General features: G+C 34.2%; 1 protein-coding gene across 15 annotated transcripts in view; it reads left to right on the forward strand.

Moving 5' to 3' along the window:
• The window catches only part of CNTN5 (contactin 5), a 592,916-nt gene that overhangs the window by 445,418 nt on the left and 123,293 nt on the right, over positions 1 to 24,205 (forward strand). For all 15 annotated transcript variants that reach the window (XM_072927379.1, XM_072927359.1, XM_072927346.1 and 12 more), the window contains 2 exons: positions 6,408 to 6,510; positions 20,014 to 20,195. In XM_072927379.1, the coding sequence (XP_072783480.1) occupies positions 6,408 to 6,510; positions 20,014 to 20,195 (285 nt within the window). The remainder of the gene's footprint in view (positions 1 to 6,407; positions 6,511 to 20,013; positions 20,196 to 24,205) is intronic.

Genomic DNA, 24,205 nt, shown 5'->3' on the forward strand with positions numbered 1-24,205 from the left:
GAGACATTTTAGTGGAAGGAATGTTGTGAACTGTTACCTTAAAACAACCATTCCACAGTAAATTTCTAGGGACTTACAGCAGGTGTTGGTCCTTCCATTTAGAATAAGATTAATAGCAGGTGAGTCAATAAATTCTTCCCAGTTCATTTAAAATCTCTGCTGCAGACCGGATACAATGGTGGGTATCATCATTAGACTTGAATTAACTCAGTTTGTGCTGTCAATTTACTGTCATTGTAAATCTGTGTATTCAGTACTCTCCCAAAAAAAATTTCTGGAGACATTTAACAGTACAGGTCTTCAGGGAAAGTGCTAAATATTCATTTACCACAGAGGGACCCACACCTTAGGCAAACTTAGCTTTCATTGCAGGTTATAGATAGAAGGAGAAATTATATATGAACATTCTGTAAGCAATTTCTTAGGCAAAATTTTCTTGGGTTTAGATACATATTCACACAACAGATCATCATTACAATATGTTAGGATACTCAACTTTTGATCTCTAAAATTATTAAAAAACTCTTATGCAGCAGGATGAGTTTATCACTCCTCAAGAGGTTACCCAGAAACTGAGAGGAAGACGCAAACTAGCAAAAATCCCAATTAAATTTGTCTTTAGAGCTTTATCCAGGTGTAAGAAAACCATGCTATCATTCCTGCACCATCTGATTAAGATTAGGGACTTCTTCATGCAAAACTCTCAGATGTGCATTCTTAGTCACAGAGCTTGAAGGGTTTTATCATTTGTTAACAAAATAATGACAAATATCAATCCATGCCTAATCTTTTTCCTGGGTACAGGAAATACTTGGCTTTCATTTTCTCCTGAGCATTCTGATGATGTTTAGCCGGGAATCCTAGCATATTTTCTATCTACTGTCTTAAATGTTTGTCAGCCATTTATTCAAGCACTGCCTGTAACTTGTTCCATTCAAAATTAGGCCCCAAAGCAAGTTAAAGAGCTATTACTGAAAGAGTATGTAACAAACACAAATCCTTTTAGCTAACAGGATTTACAGAGCCTTCATGTTTTGGGACATGCAAGAGGGTAGTCAATATCTGGAAGATTAATGAAGGATTAATCTACACAGCTGAATAAGAGATGGGTCATGATTTCTCAGCAGTCAGATTCTTCTTGGCCTCTTGAAGGAAAAAAATTCTTATTTTTTGGATACTGTGATTTTTCCACACTCTTCATCTGAGGTTGTATATCGTGGATTAGCAGGCTAAATGAAGCGGTAGAGCAGTCCTTTGCAAAGCAATAATGTCTGATAGCCTGTCTGTAGCTCTTTCTCTTGTTCTTAGCTGAAAGTTTGAAAATCAAAAACTGATATTTCTTCTTTATTCTATTCTCTGTTTCCATTGGCCCCTAGGGGATAATGTAAAGAATTTTAGCTGCAGTAGTATCTGTAAATGTCTGAAATTTTATTACATCTATTCCTGTGATATGTAGGTCTCTCAAAATCAATATTTATCACATTGTTATCTCTATTTTTCATAGAAAAATGAAATGCAGCCATTATAGCTTAGGGTTTAGAAGACATTGAGTAGCAGTGTAGAACTCAAGTCACAGATTTACAGTAAAGTTGGAGGGAAAAACTTGTTAAATTAAACCTCTTATTAAAAGTAAACCTGATGTTCTGAATAATTTTTTCCTGTACTTGGGTTGGAGAATAATTACTTTGTGATAACTGCATCATTATTAAAAAAATCCGAAGGAGAGATCTCTTCTATAAATACTGAGATCCCTTTCTGGTTGGGTGACTAACGAGACATTGATTACAACAAGGTTAAACTGTGCTTTGTCCTGCGATATGCTCAATCCTTTAAATCAGTGTCTTCTTTGGTAATCAGAGGCAGAGCAAAAGCATTATTAGTTTTTAAATCTCCCTCCGCAAAGACCCTGCCTGAAAGGGCAGAGACCCAAATACTGGAAAATTTAAGGTGGAATGACATATTTCAGAGTGAAGGCCACTATTTACTGAAACAAACAAAGTTTGATTTTTAAATCAGTTTCTAATTCCAGACCAAATTTCATTATATTGTAAACAAGATTTATTTTGAAGACGTATGTTTCATATCAATCACAAATTCAATACTTTTATACCCAGATCTGAACTCAGACGAACAACGAATCTTGGGAAGTAGGGAATCTAGCAAACTACATAATTAGCCTAAAAAATAATGAACGATGGGGGTCAGGCCTTGAAAGGTAAAGGATTTTCAGAAAGTATGTATTTTCATGGGAAGGTAGACCACAGCAGCATTGCGAATTGCATCCCATTGCTCTGTAGTGCCCAAACCACATGAGCTCTGTGATTTGTTAGCCACTTGAAAATCATATATTACGCTTTTATTGTCTGCTGATCAATTTTATTTATTGTTGTATTGCATGTTTGATAACTGGATATAAAAAGTGACTGAGAAGATTTTTTATAGCCCTAGCCAAACCTCTGTAAGAGAGTCATGTATATAAGCCTGAGAGAGATTGATTCCAGTGCATTTAGCTCAAAACCTCAATATTTCTTAAAAGTTCAGGTTCCTTTTAACATTTAACACAAATGAACAAAAATCTTCATGGAAGTGCAGGTGATGATTGTTTTGCCATCACTGACTCATAGTGACAAAAACAGAAGCTGGAAAGCTAAAAAGCCTAGAGGCACCACAGCGATAGCAGAGCAATTATAGTGTAATATGGGAAGGTAAGGCCTTAACAATTCCCTTAATATCTATGCAACTGTAATGGCCTTCATGGTCTCAAAGATCATAAATAATAAGGATGAAAAATATCCCTCTGCAATAATAGACTTTTGTTTCCTAATTTTCATGGGGACACCAAGAAATTGCTCAGTAATTTCTATACATTTCCTGCCGGTTGCTGCAGGCGTGTCGCTTACTGGGGTAGCAATAACCCAGAACAACACGACGTGGTGAAAAGCATCAGTCAATCAGCATTTCATTAAGAGTATGAAATGATAGCAGGACTTGCAAAGAGCATTCAGTATGTGTACAGACTGCACTTACCAAAGGGACTTAATGTTAGTTAAAAACATAAGATTTAAAAGACAATATTGTCCCACAGATGGGTACAGATGTACTGCATTATTTTAAAGACAAGAATAATTTAATCCTATTTTAAGTTCTGCTTTCATTCAGGGCTAAAAAAAATCAAATGTTAAATACTATGTAACAACACAATTAGTTTCCAGAACAAAGCCTTACCCAAAAGCAAAAACACCCTGTTTTTAATTTCATTGAAGCACAAAACCTTTCAGTGAGTGTGAACAGTCAGCAGATGTCAGAGATTTAAGAGAACCACCTTAGGAATTTAACAGTCCATCACAAAACCTAAATGAACTATTTTCAGCAGTATTCACTACAAGAGAACATGGGAGATTCCTCTATCAGGACTGATGTAATTGAAGTTTATATAGAAGTAATCTTAGAGGAAATATTGACACTAAAAATAATAACAAATTTCCAAGGCCCAACTTCTGTATGGAAGGAGGCAGGATGTACTATTTTCCTTCACTGAGCCTTAGGACTAGAAAGAAGATAGGTAAAAAAGGTGGTGTTTTTTGGTTTGGGGTTTTTTTTTTGGTTTTTTTTTTTTTTTTCAAAAAAAGGACTCCTAAGAACATCTGAGGAATGACAGACCACTAGGTCTGACCTCTGTATCAAGTGTGTAGCTAGAAAACACATAAAAAGTATCATCATTAGGATTTTATTCAGCACATTCACACATAGTAGTCTTACCACACAGTCATATACCAACAACACAGCTTTTAACCAGGGAAATTGTGCTTCAGCTTTCCTAAAGAGTCTGAGAGAATATGAATAGAAATAGCCAAGCTGCTTGCATTTCACATAATTCTTTACAGGGTCACTCATCAAAGACTGTTGAGGAAACTAAATTGTTGGAGGGGCTGAAGTACAGCCCCATTTTCAATTAAAAATAGATTAGAAAAAAAAATCCACCTATTGTATGGAGAACTGAGAGATTGTCAGTGAAGACTTATCTGGGACCTCACTATTCCACACATAAACTGTCTGGAAACAAAGTTAACAGAGAAGTAGAGAAGATTGTTGATGTAGAATTATTTAGAATTTTTAAAGTTAAAACTAACCCTGAAGAACTGCAAAAGGCTATTGTGATAATAGAAATAGAATATATAGACAATAAATAATATCACCACCAACAAATTTATATAATACCTATACCTAAAAATATAATACCTTTATTAGATATTATCAGTAAAGACATTAGGGTGCCACAGTGTACAAACATCAGCTCAAGTAAAAAATAGAAAATAGAGCTGAATTTTTTGAAACAAACAAAAAATTCCAAGGAAATAAATAGTATGATAGAAAGACCTACATCTTCATGCTTGTTGTGCAGTTCTCATCTTCACATCTCAAAAGTGAGAGAATGGAATTTGAAGAAGTGCAACGTGGGCACTAGGAATGCATAATAAAGATTCTTTTTGAGGAAGGATTAATGGTCTGGAGTTTTTCAGTCAGTTAAAGACATATTTGAAAGGAGATATGATAGATATCCTGTAAAACCATGTAATTGGTTAACTGAGATAAATCAGAAACTAGTATTCATAGTCACAAAAAAAAACTTCAGAAAAAAGTAAACAAAGTTACAAGGAGTGTAACTAAATTATAAATTTATTCACATCTTACAATCCAGTGGGAATGAATTTTTTTGACATATTATATGAGCAATCAGTCTAGGCTAAGGAAAATTTTAGTTGACTATCATTTTTTGATGGCCTGGCTTTACTTTAATACCCAGGACACACATGTTTTTGTTTTTGTTTTTGTTTTGTCCTATTTAAAAAAGAGGGTTCATAAGGCAATGTCAAAACACTGATTTAGTCATGTCTTGGAGGAAATAGGTCAGTATTGATAGCACACATAATTCTTGCAGGATAATTGTTCTACAAAGAAATCTGCTACCTATAAAATTATTTATACAATTACATTATTTGAAATAAAAGCATTTTATGCTTTCTTTTTTTGTAATTTGATTCACTTATGAGACACATTTAGATTTTCTAATTAGACTTAAGCCCCTAATGAAACAATCAAATTATATATGTTCAGACTTCCTCCCAGAACCAAGCTTCTTTATGCTGGACCTTTAGGGGCCTGAGTGACAGTGGGAAAATGAGAGCACAGCCCCACTGGAAATTCCTGAGCCCCATAAGCAACATTTGAAGGCTAGGAATATATGTTTTACAATTTCAGTCTTATGTATTGTTTTTTGCTCTAGCAGGTTGTGGGTTGTTTTCTCATCTATCTCTGCCAACTATTATTCTCTCAGCTGTAAATCTTGTACTCCTTTACTTCCAAGTTTCTTCTTACACTCCTTTCTTTTCTTTCTCACATAAGAGATCTCTTTTTCTCTCCTGTCTTTTCATCTCTTGTTCCTATTTGCTTGCTTTAGAGTTTTTTGAGAATCTTGATTGATTTTTATAGATTCAGACTTGTCTTGTTGCTACTTTTTCATTAAGTCAGATTTTATTCAGTTTTTCTGATCTAAAAATTGGAAAAATTCTTACTTTGTTAAATACAGCATTTTGTTTCCAAGTAATTCCTACACCCATAGCCCAAATTCCATCTAACTAAACACAGCTGTTAGAGTCATATTCTTCTCCTTCCATGCTAGTAATGATATTTCCTCCAAGTGGCATCAAATGCAAATTTTTCACTTCACCTTATGAAATATATCTCTATTTCCTTACTGAATTCTCATTTCCTAAGGTCTTGTGATTCTCCAAAGCTGTCAATCTCTCTACAGTAAATCTGAAATAACTTTATTAATTTCCATTTTTATATTTCCCCATTCCTTAATATTTTCCCATTTCCTAGAATGCCATCTTACAGTACTTAAAGTGCTGTCCTGAAAAGAAATCTACTTCCAAACTGAAAGTCTCACTGAAAATAACATAACTGAATTTTTCATGTCTACATATCTGTGTTTGTATCTGCATACACAAATGCTCCTACATAATTTGAGGGTTTTTTTCCCTGAGCTTAGAAGGTCCCCAGTCAAACAGCGCATGATATGTTGATATATTTGTCTAATTGTCAATGTGCTGATAAAAAAATATTTGGTCTATGAAAATACTAACTCTTCTTGATTGCCTACTTTAATCTTTAAAAATTTGAAATTATAAATCCTTTTTTTGCGTTCAATGTTGTGCTGCTGGTAAACTCAAGAGTATATTTTAGTATATATTCTGGACCTGGGCACACCATATCAGATCAAGCAAGGCTATCTCCATCAATTACCAGCTTTACTGCTGGGCAGATTTAAAAAGCAGGCCATGGATCTTTCTGTGATAATGGAAAACTGATGATATTTCATATTTTAAACATTTGTTATTTTTCAGGTGTGATGGGGGAATATGAACCAAAAATTGAAGTCCATTTTCCTTACGTAGTTACAGCTGCAAGGGGAACTACTGTTAAGATGGAGTGTTTTGCACTTGGAAAGTAAGTAAAGATTCTTTCATAATTAAATATAATTGTTTATTAAGATGAGACATGCCTGATTTGTGGTTTCATTATTTTGCTGGATTTTATTTTTACAGATAGTCCTTACTGCACTCTCAAAATAACCAATTGACAAAGTAGCTAATTATGAACTCCCTGCCCAGACATTTCTGTGGTCAGGAATTCAGTCAACTTAACAGTGTCTCTGTCAAAATGAAAAGTACCAATCTCCTAAACAAAAAGCAGAAAGGTTTTTTCATTGAAAGTTTTACCAGACTCACACCCATTTATTCACAGGGATACTATAAACTAGAGTTAGAGTTTTTACTGTAAAAAAGTCATATTTGGAGAATAAACAAACATTAGCAGAGTGTTCTCCCCTCCCCCATATTCATAATTATACACAAAGCTAAGAGCACAATGTCTTGATCATGTCCTAACACACTTTGTGGCAGCACCCACTCTATAGTTTCTACATGACCTAATAGCACTACAGGGTTTGCTATTCATGTCAAGGGGTTTTTAGATGTTTGTAGATAAAAGAGTTCAGGAAGAGAAAGGTTTGAGAAACCGAAACTAAAATTACTTCTATACAGTATTGAGATTACAGAAGGATGAAATTGATAACATTTCAGTTTTGTGGTAGTAGTTACTATTAGTTACTCAAGTAACTATCATGATTGTTCCCAAGAATAAGGATGGAAATGTTAGTATACGGCAGACAGAACTAAGAGTAATTTCTAGTGATTCAAAGAGATTCTTTCTTCTTCACATATACGCTGCTAAAAACAGATGTTCCTTCAGTGATGTTTCTCTAGAGACATCTAAAAAATTATAACGGGTAGGGTTCTTTCCAAAATACCTCATCAAATTCTGTGTGGTGTGTTGAATAAAAATCTCACTCTATTTAATTCTTTTCAGTTCCTTTTCATAATGCTATTCTTTTGGACATCTTCCCCCTAGTCTCCAAAATTATGCTGCTAAATATCACATATCCTGCTTGCTTTTATAGTTCATGGCTTATCAAAAAACATACAAGTTTCTTACAGCATGACCTTGATTAAAAAATAAGGGAAGGATTTTTCTCTGTAACTCCTTTGGAGGAATTATACAAAAGAGTTAGTTTGAGAAATACTATATCTTACATAGCAATTCTTATTTACCTAAGGAGGAACAAAACATAGGAAGGAGGTTAGGAGTTTTAAGACAATAGTCTGTTTTCCTGAGGATCATTCCTCCAGCTTGTTCAGCAGGTCTCATTTTTCAGAGTGACTTTTCAAAACCTGTCTCTTCTACCTGAGAGGGCTTTTTAAGTGTTTTATAGTCCTTTTGATCTCCATGTGTCACTGGTCTCTGGATTTTTTCTGTTCAGATTTTTCTCTTAACAGTTCCTAATTAATGACTGGAAGATATATGTCTGAAACTTACTCCCTCTTGCTGTTTTTTTCATGTTTGACCAATACCAAGATGCTTTCAGCGTGCAGGTCAACAGAAATTATACACAAATAATAAAAGAGAAATTCTGACAAAGTTTTTCAGTTGTATCTATTTAGATTCAGTGAAGCTGATGAAGAAGCAGGACAAAGCCAAACCAGTCCAAACAAAAGGTGGGAGACCATAGCCCACATGGAGGGAAACATTAGTGACAGCAGATTTTGCAAATTCAGTCCCAACATAAATGCAAGCAGTAGTTTAGAAAACAAATGTGAGACAAGAACTTTTGTAGAGTAGAATACAAGTCTTATGTTTTATGTAGTAAAGATGAGGAAAGAGGTCTATGACAGAGGACAGGTGAGCAATAAATTGAGAGATTCCCTGAGATGCAGAAATAAATGAGGAAAAGGGCTGCTCTGTAGAAGCTGATGGCTCCAGGCTCTTTCCTGTCAGAAACACTGCCAAATCAATAGTTGGCAATGAAGCCCTTTTAGACGCTAGGTTATGGTTGAAGAAGCCACCAACATATTACTTCTTATTTTCCTAATTTTACTGGAATTAAATTACAGTTGCTGACACATTACAAATCAACTTTCCAGTGAAAAAGAGGTATGACACACATTGTCCTCTGCAACCATCACTGAAAGGCAAGAAACAGACCTACTGATACCTTCCACCTTCAGCACCGTGAGATTTAGTAAACTTTCTCAAAAAGATTCAATCACTATTCAGAGAGGAAGGTGAAAGTTGACAGGAAGGACTTCAATTAGGTTATTTCCTATTTTTTACTTGGTGTTAATCTTTAATAAACAAAAAAATCAAGACCACCTGAATGATGATGGAATTCAAGGTTACCTAATAAGACCCCATTTGCTGCTATAGTAATGGGCAGCTATTTTTACCATGCACATTCCTTATCTTCTTTTTCCAGCCATTAATGCACAATCAAATCAGCTGGCTGAAATTGCTTTCAACTTGATGTGGTAATAATTACATGAATGACATTTCAGGCACTATTTGAAACCTGGAGGCTGAGGTGAGAAGTAGAAATGCATCAAATTTCCTATTAATTTTCATAATTTTCTTTTTTTGTCCCCATTTCTTGTTCCTAATGCCCTGTAGGAGTTGTTGCTTGTTACATTGCCATGGGTCCCATTTGCTAAACTGAATCAACAACTAATTTATTCAATTTTTATTTAGTATTTTGAAACTTGGCATTTTGAATTCTTATTGTAAATAACACTAGGTTTATTACAGTCTTAAAACCAATATGCTGCTGGTATTCTCATGCTTTAATTTAGCCATCTGAAACACTCTGTTCTTTCCACTGTAATTGTGAGAATGACAAACGTTCCAGTGAGATTTTCTGAAGAAGACATTTGGCAAATATTCCAGGAAGAGCCTAGTCTTTAGTTACTGATTAGTGATTTATTAATGATTTATTAATGTTTATTTATCACTGTCAGTCACCATGGCTGAAATAATTAAATAAATTGAAGCTCTGAAGCTTTTGTCTTCAACCTAAAGTCAAATATCTTTATTGCTTGACAGAGAAAAATTTTCTGAGAAGGATGTTTTTCTGACCCAAGCATATGTAGCTGATTTAGTTACAAGTGAAAATATTACGTTACTGATGCCATTTACAAATATTCTTTGTAGCTGCTAAAGAATTCAAAGTCAGGAGTGAAATATCTAAAGATTGTCTAATTTGCACAAGATAACGATTCTTATCATGAGCATCAGTCATTGTCTAAGAAATCACTGCATAAATCAGTGATTTACTGCTGAGGTTTAACAAGACATGAAAAACAGAGGAACCAAAAAAACATTTACTGCATATATATCAGTGTGCATTTTGCAATTAGTGACCTTTTGTGCTGGATATATATGCTGGCCCAAGGCTGCTTTTATAGACATTTTCACTGCCACATCTACACAACAACTTATGTTTCAGTTACATCTATTTTTCACATATGTACCTATATATAGCATACAGATATGTTTTCTGCCACCCATTTAATTATGTAATTTCTATTAGAAATACTTGAAGCTTTTTTTTGTTACCAAACAAAAAAAGGGGTCATATTTTTTAAAAAACATGCTAAAAAAAACACTGCAATAACAAGGTATTAACATTGTGCATTTATTTTTAACTTTTCACAAAAACAGATATACTTATTTTTAATTTGCAAAATTGTTGCATCCTGATTAGTATTTACATAAAATGTTGTTAAAATAAATAATTGAAAAGAAAAAGAAGAAACCTGAATGGAAGAATTCAAAATATATAAAGTAATGAAAATTATTCTAAAGAGCAATATGTTAATGTTTGCTTTTGAGTAAAATAGTTTTCACTGCTTGTGTCTTCTCTTATTTAAAAAGACAAGTTAATTTTTTTGTAAAAGTAATAAATGAGCTAATGGATAATGAGGTTTTGTTTGTAGTTCAGATAATCCTGATTTTTTATGTCCATTTCAGTGTTAGACCTTAGAATTCTTATGTAAATCAGGAAGACAGATCACGAACTGGTTCTCCAGAAAAGTTCTGGTGAAGAAGATGTAATTTTCATAGCTGACATTTGCACAAATTACAGCATTCCTGGCTTTTCCTGCTCCAGAAATTCAACTTTTCAGACACTGCCTTTTATGACAGAAGGTTTCTATTTTAATTTTCTCTCAAATGTTACTGGCTTTGTTTTCAGGAACATCTAGAAGCAACTGGTCCATTCTTTAATTTGTTTTTTCATGTACTTTAACCAAAGAAATAATTCTGATGTCTTCATTTTGCTGCCCACTAAAAAGAGATGAAATTAATGCTGTTGATATGCAAAAAGACTCTAAATTCCATCCCCACTATATGACACATTCATTAATGAAGCACTTTGGTGACAGCCAGCCAAGTATTCTTCAGCTCTTCCTGACTTTGGAGCATACTTATATCATAAATAATTTTAACACTATTATTTTAAATACGGGACTTAAAGGCAGGTATAGATGGAAATATACTGGGTTTTTTAAAGACACAAAATGAACAAGTTTTCATAGTTTGAGAAATGATACAGAATTGGTTTGTCCAAGTTGACATGAAAAGCTGTAAGTTTCTGCCCTCTTCAATGAGCCCAGACCCTTGGCCACAGAGGAAAGCAGAAAAAGTGCAAGTGTCAGAAACATCCTTCTTTTTTCCCCCTTATTATTCTTTCTAGCATAAAACCCTAAGTTGTCTTCTTGCTTCTATATGAATAATTTTACTCTCACTCTTTCACACAGATTTTGAAATTTTAAACTGTGTATTATGCACACACCCTACCTGGCCCTCACACTTCAGTCCTTTCCTTAGTGCATTTTTGTTTGTGCACCAGGGTTTTAGTTTGTTTTCCATATAAAAGTCACATTTCATCGGCTTTCTAGCTTTAGTCAGTAAAAAAAAAAAAAAAATAGCATTTGTATTATGATAGTGCCAACAGCCAATTTTGAGTGAGTAATCATCTTTTATTTCTCATTAAAACAAATTACAAAATCTGGGGTATTGCAGTACTTGTAGATTACCAGAGTTTTCAATCTTTGCTCTTAAAATAAGCGCTGTATAAACTGCCAGAAGGATTGTTTTGCTGAAAACAAAAAAGTTTTATACATCCATTAATTTATACTATGACTATTTTTAAACCACACAGATCAACACATAGATATTTGAATCAAAAGCATAAATAAACCACAGTGCTGACAAACAATTTATCTTATTTGCTTGTTTTTTACTTCCAGACCACCAGTTAAAACCATCAGCCAAATCTTCCACATATTTCTCCTTGACTTCTATCCTCTTGTTGGTTTATCTTGGCAAATCCAGTATTACCCACTGGTCTTGAATATTTCCAAACAGGTCTTCCAAGATTCGTCCTCCAGACCTGGCAGGAGGCATCTCCTGTTACAAACTGTCAAGAGAACCAGACAAAATATTCCTGTAACCAGACCCCTTTCCAGTAATCTAGTGTCAAAAAAGGTCTCATGAGGATTTCTATTCTGGAATCAGTTTCTAATCTAACCTAAGTCTCCTTTTTATCAGCATGAATCCTCATCTTGCTTTAGCCATGGTGTTGTGCAAAAGAGTAGAGAGCTAATGGGCTGGTGCTACTCCAACTTAAAATTAACCTCTGTTAACTGCACTTCACTGAAACCCAGGGGCATTGACATGAGTGGGTATAAACCTGGGAATGGGGCATGTTTCACTGGCAGATATATATATATATATACATGTATGCATACAAAACAAGCACCACAACATATGGGACATAAATCAGGCTTCATTGTTTTTAGAGCTAAGCATGGCAGTTCTGTTGTCAATGTATTTGGGATATGTCAGCAGATCTATACTTTTCTCCCTGAGGATAAGCTGTCTTTTCCTTGGACAACTGTATAAAACTTCTCAGGGAGTGAGTGCCTCTTTGCTAAGGATTCTGACAGCTCACAGAATAGCCATTCGGCCTTGGAAGTTGCTTAGTTTCTTAGTTGCTTATTGTCTTTTGGAAAATATTAAGCTACTTGTACTTTTCCATGAACACAAAACAGTCCTTTCCTCTTCCCACAATAATGGTGGCACACAGAAACACCTTTGATATTAAAGGTAATATGGCATTTAATTAAGCAAATCATTCTAGATGCTATACGTCCAATTCATTGTTGGAACTTGGATTGAAATATTTAGTCATTTTTCCTACATATAACAGAATTACTGTAGGAACAAGGCAAGCTAGAAAATTAACATTTTCAAGCCTCAAGCTAATTCACAGTGTAGAAATCCACAAGTAGTAATTTGCCTCTACCATCAAAACCAAGGTTTAACGTGATGTTCTATTTTTCATCTAAAGGACACGGAGACATGAATTGGCTGTTTTCTCTTTGTAAAACAGATAAAACATACCATAGGGTATTAATGTGGTTTCATTATTTCCCCAAAATGAAACTGCATGATAGATACAAAAATTGATATAGAAATACCTGTTTCTAAGTTCCATATGACAAAAAATCATGTTACTCCATGACCCTTCGCACCAATTCTCTCTACTGGAAAAATATTTTGTTAATCTTATCAGATGCCAGACCTTGAAGCTGTGAAAGCCACTTTTAAATTTTATTGATAATAAAATAATTCTAAAAGGGAAATAAACACTCTCTGCAGAACAACATTTGTCAATGTTATGAGTAGGGATGTTCTTTCCCCTCAAGATAAGCTTGTGATGGGAGGAAGGAACCTTTTTAAAGACAGACATGACATCTTCAAGTTGAGTTTGTTTATATGACAAAAATAGACCCAGAATTCTCTTCCTTTATTTTTTTCCCTTTGACAGCACATGTTGTTTATATCAAATAAATATTTCTAAGATTTTCATCAATTTCAAGTTCATTTTTAGCTCATGCTGAATAAGTATTTATGTTGTAAGGTGCTAGAGCCAGACTGTATTTTGCTCCTGGTTTTCAGGCTGGATTTATTTCTGTCTTCTTTTAAGTGGAATTGTTCTTAAACAGACTTTATGATACTGTTAGAAATATTGAAATAATTCATAGCAATGTAATAAAGATTCTTTGGTAAATCTCAAGTAGCACTTCCAGGCCTCGTTCTTCCTCGCTCTAAATCTAAAATTTAAATTTGATTGCTTTTTACTGTATGGCATAAGGGAAGTTGGAGAACAATCTGCCGAACTAAGTCCCTGTCAGTAGAACATCATTCTTGGAGAAACAGTATTACCAATCCCTTGTCTTTCTCTCTCAGAACCATCAAAGAAAATGTATAAATATTACTAAAACTTCTGTTCAGTAGCTTGCACAGCTTTGCAGCTTTGCTGTAGGTTTAAAGATTGAGGAGGTTTTTTTCATTATTATTATTATTCCAAACTTACTATCCAGAAGCATATGCGTAGACTTTCTCTCTGTGTCAGAGTCTGAGAGGATCAGAAGGAAAATAATTCTAGCACTTCTTGGGAGTAAGTCACCAGAGCTACCAGTTATGTTTCTCTTCAGGATTTGCCACAAAGAAATAAATCTATATGGTATTATGGCACAAGAGCCTTAAATGAAGCACTTCTGGAAATCATCACACTCATTGTCTTCAAACTGTGTCTGATCAGCAGGTTCAGAGCCTTCTTTCACTCTTTAGGCATGCTCGATTTGTGTGTACATTTGCATCCTTTTTGATGATATGTCACAATTTTTGGGATTTTTGGACTCATTTTAACTAGTCTTCCTGATCTTCTGCATCTGCACACATACACTGGTCATATCTTTACAGCAGAGCCAGGACATCCTAGATCAATGTGCTAGCTAAAGAAAATCTGCCTGGGCAAATTTATAAGAGAGAAATGAAACAAAAGTTCAGTTATGGAATAGCTTTAACACAAGGCAAATAAACACAGTTCTACTGCAGTACTGTGACCCTGAAGATCTATATAAACAACTGCCAAATACATGTCATCTTTTCAAAGAAATTTTCTGCTTCAAAGCACTGTCTTTTAAAATCATGGATTCTTCAGGTATTATCTCCTATAGTAAAACAGCAGGCATCACATATGTCTTTTGCTTTTCAAGTTGTTTCAGGTTCTCTTCTCAACAGCCTTGATCAAGTCACAGGCTGTGACTTTACCTGTTATGTCTTTAATATGTTTTAGAAGAATGTCCACTTCAGAATGTCCCAAGCCACATGCTGAGGTAGGGTGTTATACACAGACTAATAAAAATGGCTACTGGACGGCTGAGGTAAAAACAGAGCAAATTTCCATCATTTTTTAACAGACATGATGGTTCATGATGGTTCAATCCCACCATATAAATACCATCCACTATGGTATTTATATTCACAATACTATGATGATAGGAATATAATATGGAGTTTTGCAATGAGGACAACACTGAATATATAGGAGAAGATGTTGAGCTCTTTCATATTAATTTTTTACCTGTACTGTTGTGATTTTATCAAGTGCAAACACCATTACCCAACTTTTAAATGCAAACCCAAAAGGTTGTGTAATAACTTTTCCACTTTCCTTACTACTTGTCAAACCAAGACCTTTGCCTGTTGTGGTTCTTCTGTTCACATTTGATTTCACCTTCATCAGGTGACTCATTTGTTCATGATTAACTCAAATTTAAGAATTTGGAAATTTAAATTACCAAAACTGTCATGTAACATATCATCTAACTTAGGGTATTGGACAGTTACATTATCTAAATTTAGCTATTGAATAGTTAAGTGTGAAGATTGAGACATCAGTTTAGCCTCTGATCAACCAGTAAAGAGGAACTCTGGAGTATAATTCACTGCAAATAATGAACCATTATAGAAAATGAATCACCTTTATACATGGCACTATTTTAGATGCTAGAGATGCTCTCCCATGCCATAATTTAAAGTGTGGAGAAAATGCTGTGGAGCTGGATATGCAGTCAAGCAGGCACTATCCTTGCTCTGTGCCATAAAGAACAAGCTAATAGGGGTGGTAAAGCATGTCTGTATTAATACATGACACTCATATGTGCAATAGACCTTTAGCACAATCATGGGCACCTGTTGAAGAGACCTGAAGACCTGGACTTTTTTCTGCACACTGGTTTCAAAGTTATCATCATTTGCTTCTATTCTCTTTTAATTTTTAAACCACCATAATCACCGCTGTTGTATTTCATGAATATCAACAATCTTTTAAAAATCAAATGAAAGGAAAAGTGGTTATTGTGTCTCATAAAACTCTGAACAGATCGATAATGGACATTCTAAAGGTAGACGTCCATGGTTGATAGGCATTCCTGGAAAACATCTGACAGAGAGAATTTCATTACAGTCCTCAAACATTTTAACCTTCGTAATTATCCTATAATAATTAAAGATATTTAACACAGTTGCAATACAGGAAGGCATAAAGAAATAAAGAGTATTCTTCTAGTCCCCAAAGGAATGTAGAGATTTTCAGGATATAATATAATGTGCACCTGTGGGTTTGGAGACACAGCTCAGAACAGTGATGCATGGTAAAGAGAAATCATGTGGAGCAGAATTGAAATTACAGTAGTAGATAAAATATTTCAAAATATCACATCAATCGGTACCAACCAAGTATAGAAAAAGTAATCTATGAATTCCTATTTAAAATATTCTTGAAATCCTAAGAGCTCAGATGTAAGGAAAGGGTATTTTAAATTTCAGACATTACTCCTCTTTCTACCTCTCCCCATTCCCAAAATAACATTGTACTTTAGGTATGTCATAGAATTCTATCACATATGAAATTGACAGGAAGAAGAATTGCTTCCAATAATTTTTAAAATAATTTTATTTCTATATTTTATTGAAACTTGTGAAGAATTCCTACTAATTCAACAGTGCTCATCCCAAATAATATACTGCTGAAAACTGACTCATAATGTCTTCTAAATGCAACGGTAAAATTATAACTCATATTTTCTTCAAATTCAAAGTGTACAAGCCTACAGTAATGTCTATCACAGTCACCAGGGACCATTTAGGTTTTTTATTTCAGTCTAGATTAATGACAAGTTTAAAGATGGTATTTCTGAAATCAAATAGAGATTTTCTTGGTGGTAGTAAGATTAACCAGTAGTACTCAGAAGACATTTTCCCAAAAGTGAGGAGAAATCTTGTCTTTGAACTCAAATGAAACTCAAATCAATGTATTCATAGGAGTTGAATGTGAATTATGTTTCAATAAACAGGGAAACTATTCCCATAAATATCTGCTGAGACCAAAATGGAAATGGATTATACTGGTTATAAGATTCAGTAACTATGCATATTACATTAAACTCATATTAATGCTAGAAATGCTTCTGCATTTATACTATTTTTCAAAAAGCTGTGGATCATTTGAAAAGATTAAAAATGTGCATATGTTAGTTAGTTTTAGGAGTTTTCTAAAACAGTCATACAATTGTATTCTTTCACATCCTCACTCATATGTTTCATTTCATTCTCACAGAAGTCACAGAGAAGAAATAGGTATAGATATACTTTTATTTCAGATGTAATATTCATATGTCACTTGTGAGCTATGCAAGGAAAATAAGTGACATTAAACAGAACTACAAGTTGTCTGCAAATACTGATTTGCAATATGGGAGTACTTTCCTTCGAAATCATTAAACCTGCACAGCTAAAGTAACTTTATCTCCTTGAAAAATTCCACTTACTAGATTATATTGATGAGAAATAACTGAGTTGTTTTAAAATATGCTTCCTAATGACCCAGACAAGCAGTTATACACATTTACTTGCTGTAGGAAACACAAAAGCAAAATTAAAAAAAATTATTTAAATGCAATTTAAAGGAAACTTTCCAAATACAAGAATTTCAGAATAATCTCATAGCAGCCAAATGAGACAATTTTCATGGTTTATAACCTCTTGACTTTTTCTCAGAAAGATATACCACCAAAAAAAATCCTTTTACAAATACTATTCAGCAGAACCCATTTTCCTGCATGGCAATAGAGAAGAAGCATTTTTGTACCTGATTTTACTGGAAGCAAGGCTGAAGGCCAAATAACTATGAAAAGGCAGCAAGCATGACACCCTTAAAGTCCCAAGTAAAGTGTATCTGCACACTCTTTTCAGTCATAAAGCAGCAGTTGCTGAGTCCTATTACACTGTACCAACATAAAGAATTGCTATTCCTACTGTGGATTTGGGCTGTGATAAATAATGATCAGTTAAACTCTTACCTGTCCATGGTGGATGTTTTGCAGCCAGAAATCATGACACAATTATATTCCAGATAAAAACAGGACAAGCATACGAGGAGTTAGCTCTTTAAGCTGAATGTAAAACAGAAGACTTGCACAATCTCCACAAGTCACTGAAAAAAGAGTCTAAATTTGAATATCAGAATGAAGTGTGCAATAAGAAATTAAATATGAGAGTTAAATAATGGAGAAAAAAGAAACTAAGATTGTTATTTGTACTACATCTAATATATACATACAGCTATTAAAGTATAACAAATAAAATATGTAGTTAAAAATGCGAAAAGAAGAACATAACTCGTGTGATTAAGACAAAGTTTTATTAGTGCATCAGAAACAAATATCCTATTTATCCTTCATATTTAAAATGTAACATGTTGAAGTACTTAAATCATATAAGAATGGGAAATTCTTTGGTCTTCTAACTGAAAATATGTAAAATAACTTCTTATAGGAAACAAACTTTATAAATTAGAACCATACAATCTGCAGAAGAGCCTGCAAACCAAACCCACAGGACACCATACTTGAATAACTTGAAATCAGTTATCAAGAAATTAATTTAAGGTTAAAAATGAGAAAGCTACAAAGTTTCTATGATGATAGAGGTAAAAAAAAAGAGATCTTTTTATCCACACCCATCACATTTATAAAAAGAAAAATATATACATAATTGGAGTGCTGGAAAGAAAAGAGACCAGCCGGTTTTGTTTAGCAAGGAGAAACAAAATAATATTCCATACAGGTATTTCTTCTGTGGGGGACAGTGATAAAAGATCATTTTGCAATAATAACAAAATATTGTAGGGACCGTGTGTCAGAGATGAATGCATACACACTCGCAATAAAGTTCATTTTGTCAGGTTAATTAATCAGTGCAGCAAACTGATAAGGGAAATAATTATTTTCTCTTTCTGGTATATTAAAATTAATTCCATATGGGACTATAAGTTGGTTTTGTAAGGTAATAATATTAATAGGCTCAATGAAATTCAGTGATATGTGGCACTCAGGAGTTAAAATTAGACAAATCTTCTGATAATCAGTGACAAATATGGGAATTGTCTTAATCTCTATAAAGCACTAGAATTTGGAACATCTTGTCTGCAAGTTTGAGTTCAACTGCAGTAATTCACATTATTGCATGTGATTCTAACTGCTTGAAGAATAACCAGAACTTGCTTGTAACATGCTTATTTTTTGTGTCTCAAACTGGATACCTTGAAAAATTAAGAGAAAGGTGATATTCTTAATGAAACTTCATACATTTACAGCAAGTGAAAGTCAGCAAACCATGACAGCAATTCATAGAAGTTTTGAATTTAAACTAAATAAATTTGAACTATTATGAAGTGGTATTCCTCATCTAAACTACCACAAGTCCCTGTGTTTATATCTAATCTTAGACTTGAAATAAATACAAGTTTTTCAAAAAGTTCCATTTTCTTTTATGGTGTCCTCCAAGCTTCTTGTGGAGTTCCTGAAACAATCCAGTTTTCAGCTCACAATCAAATATTTTTTTATTGATAATTCTATTTTTTCTCTCTTAAATGCCTGCTATGTTTAGAAAAATGTATGTCTGTACCACAAGGACCACTGGGTGCACAATGACTGATAAGTTTTTGAGCTGAAAATAAAATTTTATGAGTGCAAACACTATTCATTGTGTTTTTTCCCCAAGTATGAATATAAATGACCCAGGGTCCTCACAGACCTCTATGGAACTGCAAGTTGCAGTGAAAAACCCTTCTGCTGTCACAAGCAAGAATGTAATGCTGTGAGACAGGAACACCTGTGCCATTAATACGTCTTGTCACACAACCAGTTTTGCAATGTGAAGAAGATTGTAAGAAAAATGTCTCCATACCTGTGGCCGCTTAAATTTACCCAAGAAAGCAATTCTCCATCTAGACAGATCTTTTCATTGATTGACCTGAACTGCAGTTTCATTGGAGGAAAATTGCCATGTTTTGGAATCTGCTAAGTTACTTCAAGTTTCAAAGTTATTTGTGTTGACCTATCAAGTGGCAGTGTTCAGGAGTAAAGCATAGAATGCTAAAGAAACTCTAGAGAGAGTGATTTCAAGTGATTTATTTGATCTCAGTAAAAACAGCCTCCCCTGTGGATGAAAGAGACACATTCTGTGTAACAATCCATTTATTAAGGATTCCCTATAGAAAGTGAACTAGATCAACCATTATATGAACCTTAATTGTGATTATGTTTTATTGCTACTTAGATTATTAAGTGTTTAAACTACCAGATAACAGAATCTATATTCTTAATAGTGGAAGAGTGTTAACATTAATTTTACTAAATATTTCAGCCCTGTTCCAACAATCTCTTGGAGGAAAGTTAATGGTCATAATCCAAGTAAAGCTCGCCTGAGAAAATCCCAAGCTGTGCTTGAAATACCTAATGTGCAGCTAGAGGACTCAGGAATGTATGAATGTAAGGCTGAAAACTCTCGTGGAAGAAATGTCTTCAGAGGACAGCTACAAGTATACAGTAAGTGTAACTGCACACAGTATTGTCCTGAAATGCTTTGTCCACACTTAAGGCTTTGGCCACATGTGAAGCATTCCAAGGTTCAGTAGAAACAAGATACCTTGATATATAGAGTATACATCTTATACCAACAATAGTTTTGAAATAAGTTATATATTATTATTCCTTAGTATTGCATTAAGGTCTGAAACATAAATTATGTTGACTCCTTTGAAGATTTGATTTAAATACAACTTCATATGGGATTTGTTATTTTTTTAATTAAAGAGTATAGCTATAATTTTAAAAGTCTATTTCTTTTCATTAGGATATAACAATGACATACAAGCTAAATATGAATTATTTGTCAGAAAACAATGCTGAAGATATTTTAGGATTATTAACACACTATTATTAACATTTTAACTGTGCCATGGTTGGCTGCTGAGCTTTGTCAAGTTCATTGTACTGGAATGAGAGCATAAGGCGGATTTGTTTCTTCCAGAAAATTCTCAATCTAGGTATGCAAAATTCCCAAAAGTTCTGATTTTCACAAAGTTTTCAACATTTTCTAAGACTCAAAAAAAAATTTGAATGACCATAAAAGTAAGATTGAGTCATGTATCAGATTGAAAATAAAAAAGGAAACCTGAAAATAAAAACATTTGACAAACCCCGTGAATTCCATTATACTGTTTCTGCATTCTAGAGTCTAGAAACAAAAAACTATATAATACATACCATGAATACTTACAAGTCAAATTTTGGCATATATCACATGTAAGCTTGAGTCCCACTGCTTTTAATAAATTTAAGCCACACTACTTTCTATCTTTCCATGAACCCTACAACCTTAAATACTTAGCAGAAAAGGTCTACTGTGGGAGGGTATGCAACAGATCTTTCAAACTGAATTGTCTTCAAAGATCCCAGCCAGTAAAATCCCAAATGCTGCAGTTTAGATACATTCTCAAGTTTATGGATATGTCTAAGAAGTTTCTTCTCTCAATTGATTTTCTTTTCCTGATTTCAGCCCATGGTTCCTAATGCCTTCTCCCCATTAGTAACTATAAAGATTTCTCTGTCTTTGTTACATACTTTCATCAAATAACTATAGACCAGGATAGTATATTTAGTTTATTTTCCACGTGTCAGTATTTTCAGGTCCCTAATCAATTTTTCTGTCTCCTTTAGCCTTCCAATGTCTTTATCTTAACTCAGTTTATTTTAACAAGTATCAGCATATCTCTGAATCATACTTCTTTCCTTGCTTTTGATTCTCCTCCGCCTAGAGAACAGGACAGGTTTTTGTCTTGCATTTTTTTTTTTTTGTATCTGCTGGAAAAATTATGTGGTGGTTAAGATGACAGTCTGTGCATTTAATTTCAGATTTTCCATCTTGCACTTGCAGCAAAGGTTTTATAAGACTTTGGCTGAAAACAGCAGTCAAAGCCCACAACCTACTCTATGCCTCCTACTACAACAATACTCCACTGATATTTCTCAAATTCTTACTGTAAATTACTTCCATGAAAGTATAGCAGCTTCTGCAAGACACCTGAGGGCCAGGGGAATTTAGCAGCTGGTCTTTTTTGACAATATTAAAATTCTTAAAATATTAGAAACTCAGAAAACTTAATTTGAGTTATAAGATGTATCACAGCTCATACACTTCCTACCTGTTTTTTAGAGCTGTAAAACTACTAGATGCCAAAGCTGTGCATAAAAGTGTTATAATTATCTCTGCTTCCCTCTTTCAGAGTAAAAAGAATATAAAATGTTCTCTTCAAGAGAGAAGCTAATATGCTATAAAATGAAATTATTTCTTCAAGTGCACCATACAGATTTGTGGTATAAAATGACAGCAAACTGAGTAGTTCTCTACACAACTCTTCATCTCTCATTAGCCTTTAGCTTAGAGCAGAAATAAAGGTGGTGATCAAGTCCATGGAATATACTTACAATATTAGTTTTGTCCTATTCTGTTTAGATAGAAATATGAATTTTTTATTCTTCACCATTGTCTTAATTATATTTTTAGAGTCTCTGCCTTTATGGCATAGAACACAAATTTAGCTCATTGGTGTTTTTTGCAATAATATTAGGACAATTTCTTTAACACTTTAGGAAGAGTTATTATCTCATTCCTCTATTAACAGATATGTGACACTAGTACATTAAATTTCACCTATCTACATCAGCAGACAGAAAGGTCAGAACAGGTTACAGAGGGCTTTCAGATGGACAATACCATCCAAATACACAGGACAAGAAGCACAGACTTTACTAGCCCCGCACAAGTGCCTTTACTTGGCCTCAAGATAAAATACTCCCCATGGAGCCACTCTCAGCCTTCAGTGCTCATGAACAGAGCATCAGCGTCTCACTGGCCTACAAACCTTGGCTTCTCTTTCCAGAGGTGTAAAAGGGTTTGTGTGAGAAGGCTTCTGCACAAAATTGAGCTACAGGTTATTTCACAAATCTCTCAGCTTCCTCTGCTGAACAGCTGCTGTTGCAGGATTCGGGGGCATTATCTGAAATGGCCTTTTCTACTCTACCTTTTGTTCATAACAACAGTCAACATGAATTATTTACCTGTAAGTTCACTGTCTTTTCACTGACATATTATTTCTCCAGGTGTCAATGATTACTTTGGCTCAGAAATTCAGATGTAGGCCGTCATTTCCTTACCAGGGGTTTCTTGTAAAATTTCAGAGCAGTCTGTAGGACCAGCTGTGTCATACTGCGGTCTCGCAATTTGCATATCTCTGTAGGAACTCACTCGCTGTCTGTTTGAATCTTCTTCATCCTGTCACTTGCATCTGATCTGGGTCACCACAGAGCATTTTGGAGAAAGCCCAGGATACCCGATCTGCCTGTCTAGTCACATTTAATCACAGACTAGTGATTTTTCTCTTCTTACCTGCTGCTGCAATCCAGATACACCATGACAGCCTGATGCAGCTGACAATTTGGATGTTGTTCAGAACGCAATGTTTCAGATGCTGACAACTTCAGATTATTGTAGTCTCAGCACTTAGTGGAAATTCAGCTGTAGGCATGAAAAATATAAGTTTTACAATGCCAGGCATCCTCTTATGCACTGCAACCTATTTTGAGAGGTATGATTTTCCCCCAACTGATCTGCTCATCCTGTAAGTTTCTGTGAAATTTTATTCAAGCTCAAATTAATTAATAGAAGAGAGCACAAAGATGAAAATGTGAGTGGATAAATTTACCATTAGCCTTTTTGTTTCTCCTCAAATTCTAGCATTTCCCCAATGGTAAGCACTGGTATAACCAGTTCTTGTTCCTCTCTCACTCTTAAATTTTTGGGTTTTTTTCTATGTTACCTACTCACTACTGCTAGGCTCATCAGGGGGTGGTGATGTGAAGTGATTATAAAAACACATTTTTGGCTGTTTTTCTTTTGGCTGTATCAGTTCCCTCATGCTGCACACAGCAGTGCCTTCCTGGCAGCTGGAGGGAAGGCTTGCCATAACAGAAGACTGGAACAAGCATCTGACAGCAGGAATATTCTGTAATGCAGTGTAACTGACCATACTGATTTTAAAATCTATTTTAATTTCTTCCCTATAAAAACTGAATGGGAAAAAAGTCCACTCCTGCCACTACACATTAGTCCCACACAGTAAAACTGGCAAGAGAAGATTTTGTAGTAAAAAAAGTAAATTAGTTTTAAATTTTCTGTCTTGATTTCCTCACTTATCTTTCTCAATATGCTTCTCCTACTTTATTCTTCCCAAGTAATCTCATATACAGGAAAATATTTTTTTATCCCAAATTCTGTATCCATGGAAATTTTAGGACATTATTTTAAGTCATTTGTCTATGCAAAATTTTTTGCTTATTTTGTCTCAGAAAAAAAGCTGATTAAAATTTTGAGAAATAATCTACGTTTTCTGCACCTTAATTTCATTTTGCATAGAGGATTTAAAAATTGGCCTGTAAGCTTGCAGATTTGTTGCCGATTTACCTTTGTAAAACATTCTGACATCCTTGAATAAACA

The sequence above is a fragment of the Taeniopygia guttata genome, chromosome 1 (genome assembly GCF_048771995.1).
Source record: "Taeniopygia guttata chromosome 1, bTaeGut7.mat, whole genome shotgun sequence".
NCBI lineage: Eukaryota > Metazoa > Chordata > Aves > Passeriformes > Estrildidae > Taeniopygia > Taeniopygia guttata.